At 33.0% G+C, this 5919-nt stretch overlaps 1 protein-coding gene across 1 annotated transcript; it reads left to right on the top strand.

Moving 5' to 3' along the window:
- The first annotated feature begins 501 nt into the window (after positions 1-501).
- Positions 502-3972, top strand: LOC117178945. Its single transcript, XM_033370523.1, has 3 exons — positions 502-621; positions 2877-3176; positions 3276-3972. The coding sequence occupies exons 2-3, from the start codon at positions 2879-2881 to the stop codon at positions 3488-3490; spliced, it is 513 nt and encodes a 170-aa protein (XP_033226414.1). The 5' UTR covers positions 502-621; positions 2877-2878; the 3' UTR covers positions 3491-3972.
- The last annotated feature ends 1947 nt before the right edge of the window (positions 3973-5919 follow it).

The following is a 5919-nucleotide window of genomic DNA, read 5'->3' on the forward strand; positions in this document are numbered from 1 at the left end:
CGCACGAATATTTTATAATTTCGAATCGAAACCGCGCATTCTATGGAAGCGACGGTGCTGTTCCTAGCGGATGGAATGCAAATTTATGCGATCGTTACAGGGAAAGTACTCCAGAGTCATTTAACGAGCCCGCAAAACAGGATCAAAGTATGTGTCTTCACGGTTGCCTACATTAGTGACCACAGCCTGATGGTACCTCCGCAAGTCGCTCTACTCGAGGACTGCGGAGAGAAGAGGCTGACCTGCCTTCCGAGACTTTCTGGCTCGAGAAGAGAAAGGGGCGAACGACACTTTGCTCCTAGTCCCTGGAAAAATCTACTTTTTCTATCTTATCTTATTTTTATTCCATTTCCACTTTATCGACAGTCACAAGGTTCTCTCTTACACTTATCCTATGTACCGATTTTCGCCACCAGTTTATAAACGTCGCATTGTCAACGTTCGTCTGTTTTCAAAACAAGATTATACCGGCATCTGGCCAAGAGGCTGAGTTTAATCGTTTACGTTTGTTAGAAAATAGATTATTCTAAATTTTTAGTGCAAGTTTTAATGATTAGATCATTAATTAATAAAATACAGTGCACAAATACTTTTTGATTGGTGAGGCCATAATATTAATAAGTAAGATAAGTTCAGTTTTTTAATTCTATATTCAAGAGTAATGTATATATTTTCATGTCAAAAAGTTTTAATATTTGTAAGGTATTTGAAGTATATTCACTATCTTAAGTATATTATTTTGATTTTATCAATCAAAATTATTGTTGAAGATACTATTTTAAATGCTTTAGATCAAAATTACGACTGGAAACCGCAATTTTTCTTTCTCTTTAAAAGTGTTGAATGAAAATTGTAACCTCAAAATTCAATAACTTTATTATAAAATATTCATAATGAGACGTTACCCACATTAAGATGCTCAGTAAAAATTTGATTTCTTGAATTCTGCAAAGGCTATCCCCTAGATTTCTTCCTATTGATGAAAAATACTGCCATCATTCTATTTATTTTCTTTAACAATTTTCTAGAAGTTCCGCTAGGCTGTTCCAGGTTTGAAAATTATTTTCTTAGATTTTGATTTTTTAAATACCAAGTAAAGGCTAAAAAATATTTTTACCCCTAGAAGGGCACCACATTTGAAATCACAGAAACTCTCGGGGACAAAATATGTTGTTTTTTAAAGGAAATTAGGCGATACGTATTTTTCCGATTTGCAAAAAAAGTGTTTTCTACAAAGTTAAGCGTATTTGAATGTTGTGCTTTGTTTTCCAAAAAACCCCAACTTTTTTCTTTAAACCTCCTTCCCTTTTGTCCTTATTGAGATATTTATCATTTTCTTTTTGATTCTAATAGCGTACATCATCTTCTTTTAAAAGCCGCTGAAAAATTAGAAAAATGTTTCAAATTAACAAAATGGCAGCGGGTTTTCTGAAAAATTAAAATATCGATTTTCTCAAAAAGCCAACCTTTTAAATTGCTTCTAATTTTTTTTTTTAACTTTACTTTGACAGTGAAGATATCTTGTAAGTTTGATACTTGCTAAATCACTTTTGTAGCCAAGAGAATTATTTTTCTTTGCAATCGAATGTTCTACTTTTTCTTGGAAACAATGATAGATACGAAAAAATGTTATGATAAAAGTTTGCACGTCTAAAAAAGTTCTATGAAAAATGTCTTTCATTTGCGGGAAAAAAATGCTCCCGGACTCAAAAATGGTTGAACCCACATGGTGCTAATAAGATGCCTTTCTTTTATTAGTAGAAACTTGAGAAAAATATTTAGAAAAATAAAAAAGGTGGTGTTTTCCAGCAATTATATTTTTTCATTTTTGAAAATTTGAAGAAAATAATATAAAAGATTTTCCGGAAAATCCCACTTTTTTATTTTTCTAAATATTTTTCTCAAGTTTCTACTAATAAAAGAAAGGCATCTTATTGGCATTATGTGGGTTAAACCATTTTTGAGTTCGGGAGAGTTTTTTTCCTCCTGAAAATGTAATTTTTTAATTTTTCTCGTTAACTATGAAAAATATCGAAAAAGAACGAGACATTTTTCATAGAACTTTTTTAGACTTGCAAACTTTGTCCAAGTACAAGTTAAAAAAAAAATAGAAAAAATGTATAAGGTGGAGTTTTTGAGAAAATCGATTTTTTATTTTTTCAGAATACCCGCTGCCATTTTGATAATTTTAAACATTTTTTTTTCCATTTTCCGGCAAGTTTCAAAAAAAGACGATGAACGCTATTAGAATCAAAAAGAAAATGATAAATATCTGAATTAGGGCAAAGGTTATAGAGGTTTAAAGAACAAAGTTTGGGTTTTTTGAATAACAAAGTACAACATTAAAATACGCATAACTTTGTAAAAAAAACTTTTTTTGCAAATTGGCAAAATATTTATCGCCTAATTTCCTCTAAAGAACAACATATTTTGTCCTCGAGAGATTCTGTGATTTCAATTGTGGTGCCCTGCCTGATTTGAAATGAATTCGGTCTATAGGAATCTTAAGTTATAAAAAATGTGTCTTTTTTGTCTGTTTAGAAATACAAGATTTTCCTTGTCTACCTTTAAAGATAATTACATTTTTTCGTTACGGAGAACATTCTTTTTATATTGCAGAGAAAATCCTGGGGATATTATCCCAATGAACAAAATGTTTTAGGGCCATTTCAGACCATTAAGTGTAATGAAATTACAAATGTTCGTATACTCAGCTCGATAGTAACTTGAAAAAAATTCTTCATTGTTTCACACAATTTTTTGTTTTAATGAGATTTTTTTTCCTTTGCATTGTTAATACTTTCTTTCAATGGTTCAGTAGTTTTAAGTGAGTTCCCAATTGACCATTTTTTAACGATTTTTCATTTCTATTTTAGTCATGCGTCGAACAAAAGTGAGTGTAACGCATTACTGTCCCAACTATAAGACGGAATTCTCCTGGGTTGATGAAGATAAACAATGCACGACTAAAGCTTATTGCAATGTGTGTAAAAAAAGCATTGACTTAAGTTCCGTGGGTAAGACAGCTCTAACAAGTCATGCAAAAGGTAGTAAGCATAATTTGAAATTGAAATTCCAAAAGGAAAGCTTAAAAGTCGACCGATTCCTCACACAAAATTTGACTACAGAAATAACAGCAGTAGTATCTGCGTCTGCTCAAAAAGAACCAAGCGAAGGTAAACTCATGTTTAATTTTTCAGATAGGATAAAAACTGTGGACAAAGTGAATGATAATGTATTTTTATATTTAATTTCAACTGATTGTTCATTTTTAGGTCTCAGTAATGCTTTAAAGGACTCCGGTAGCATGATAAAGAATTTTTTGACATCTGATCAATTCACGAGAGCTGAAATCTTGTGGTGTCTTACTACAGTGTCAAAGCTTTTTAGCAATCGCGGTGCTGCCGAAGCTGTGACTATGTTCGCCGACGTCTTTCCGGATAGCGAAATAGCCGCCAAAATGAAGCTACAAAAAGATAAAATAGGATGAACCATTACGTATGGTATAGTTCATCAGTTTCAAAAAGATTTACAAGAATTGTTAGCAACATCCGGACTTATAGTTGTGGTCTTCGATGAAAGCCTGAAGGATTAACGCATGCAATTGGAGACAAGAATCTATGTAAGCATGTTCAGATTTCTATGGATGGCCCTGCTGTTAACTTCCGCATGCTAAACGATTTGAAAAAAAGATATTAAAGAAAAGTATCCTGAGAATCCTATTCTACTAGATCTGGGCAGCTGTGGTCATCATACTGTACACGGTTCATTCAAAACTGGGATGAAGAAAACGGAATGGGAAATTGATAGTTTTTTGAGTTGCCTATACCGATTATTTAAAAATATACCTTCGAGGCGAGAAAATTATACTAAAATCAGGAAGTCTGATATATTTCCACTTGAGTTTTTTTTATATTAGGTGGGTGGAAAATATATTGGTTTCCTCAAGAGGAGCTGCGATGTTGTCCTCTTTGCGAATCTGGGTTAAGCACGTTGAAGATCAAGGCAAAGAAAATCCACTCAACAAAGATCATACGAGTTTTCGAACAGTGTCATAATTCGTAAAAGATCCACTTAGCGAGGCAAAGTGGTCATTCTTCAAATCCGTTGCATTTTTGGTGGAACCGTTTCTAATCGAATTCCAATCTGATGCTCCGCTGGCACCGTTTTTGTATCGCGATCTCACGTGTATGGTATCCACAATAATGGAACGTTTTGTTAAACCAAAAGTCTTAGAAGAGGCTCTGACAGTTGCACAAGTGGACCTAGCGAATCCAAAGATTCTACTGCCAGTTGCTGATATAGACGTGGGATTTGAAACTAAAGGCGCTCTCTTAGCATCTAAAGTTCTAGCAGAACAGAGAACAAAATTTAAAACGTATGCTCATGAATCCTATCTTGCGATGACGAAGAAACTGATGGACAAGAGCCCTCTAAAGTACCCATTGACTAAGACTATTTCTGGCCTCGATTCTTCTGTGATTTTAGAGAGCCCATCAGTTCCTTAGAAGCGTCTCTTGACATGTCTAGATATCTTATGTATTACAAATGGATTTCTGAAAAAAAGGCGGATAAAATAAAGTTAGGGTACAAAGAGCTTTGTAACTTGTCTCAAACGATGAATGCTCTGAAAAGTGATGACCGTAAAAACTCTCGATTAGTACACTTTTGGACAGACGCTATTTTTGCGTCGGGAAAAAACTATGAGAACTTAACAGAATTTGTAAGAATGATACTCATTCTGTCCCATGGAAACGCAGCACTCGAACGAGGATTTTCAATCAATGAAGATTGTTTAGTCGAAAATCAGAGAGAGAACAGTTCGATTGCTACACGTTTCGTGTATGATACCATCAAATTTTTTGGAGGTGTAAAATCGGTTTTAATAACAGATAGCTTGCTTAAATCTGCCCGTAATGCACATTGCGTTTATTTTGCTTCGAAGAACGCTAAACTGGCTGCAAATAAAAAAGATTTAGAGGAAAAGCAAGCAAAGAAGAGAAAAGCAGAAGAGGCCAAAAAGCTTGAAAACCAGAAAAAAAAATTTTGAAAGTAGCTGCAGAGAAGGAAGAAGATTTATAAGACAAAATCAATGCTTCAAAAGGATGCCGTCGTGCAGCATAATGCTTAATTGAGTTTCCATTACATAGTTTGTATGCACATGGAAGTATATTATTTATACTTATGTTTTATTTTTTGATTTTTTATAACAGTTTACAATCTCAAAGTGACAGGAGCCTAAAACTGGAAAAGGCTCGGTTGCGATAGACGATAAAAAGTGCATATTGAGTTGCTAAATTGAGGTGTAGTAATTAAATAAATAAGCGTTCATGCAAAAAAATTAATCCGCCCCGGGAAAATAAAGATTTCGTGTGGCGGTCTCGCAATGTAACATATGAGTTGTCGCTAAAAGACGTATAAAGAGAAGAAAGGTATATTTTTATTTGTAGGTGAATAATCATAATAATTTTAACAGATATCATTTCTGATTGCACGGCAAAAAGTGAATTTAAAAAAAACTCTTATAAAAGTGACTTTTGTAGAAAATGGAGATTTAAGACTTCTGGTTGGAATTTGATTGAATCAAGAGATTTTTCTTTGAGAAAAGAAGCGTTTTATTATTGTATTATATTAAATCAAATTTAGGAAGATAAATATGGTCAGAAAAAAGTTTTAAAAAAAGGTAAGAGGCTAAAAAATTAAAAAAAAAAACGAAGAAGATAGGATAAAAGTACAGTTAGCTATTTGGTTTTGTATTACCAACAGTTTTATTTCACTATATTAAAAACGATATTTCGAACAAATCCTTTCAACAAAATATCTATTACATTATTTGAGAATTTTGTATGCAAAAATTCCAGTTTCGGAAAAATGTTGGTTATCTAGTTCTGCACTACAGCCATTGAAAAGTACATAATG

Source organism: Belonocnema kinseyi, chromosome 8 (genome assembly GCF_010883055.1).
Source record: "Belonocnema kinseyi isolate 2016_QV_RU_SX_M_011 chromosome 8, B_treatae_v1, whole genome shotgun sequence".
NCBI classification, from domain to species: domain Eukaryota; kingdom Metazoa; phylum Arthropoda; class Insecta; order Hymenoptera; family Cynipidae; genus Belonocnema; species Belonocnema kinseyi.

Coding starts and splice junctions, on each gene's coding strand:
- LOC117178945 (XM_033370523.1), top strand. CDS start 2,879: ATGCGTCGAACAAAAGTGAGTGTAACGCATTACTGTCCCAACTATAAG. Junction 3,177..3,275: donor TCAAAAAGAACCAAGCGAAG/GTAAACTCATGT, acceptor GTTCATTTTTAG/GTCTCAGTAATGCTTTAAAG.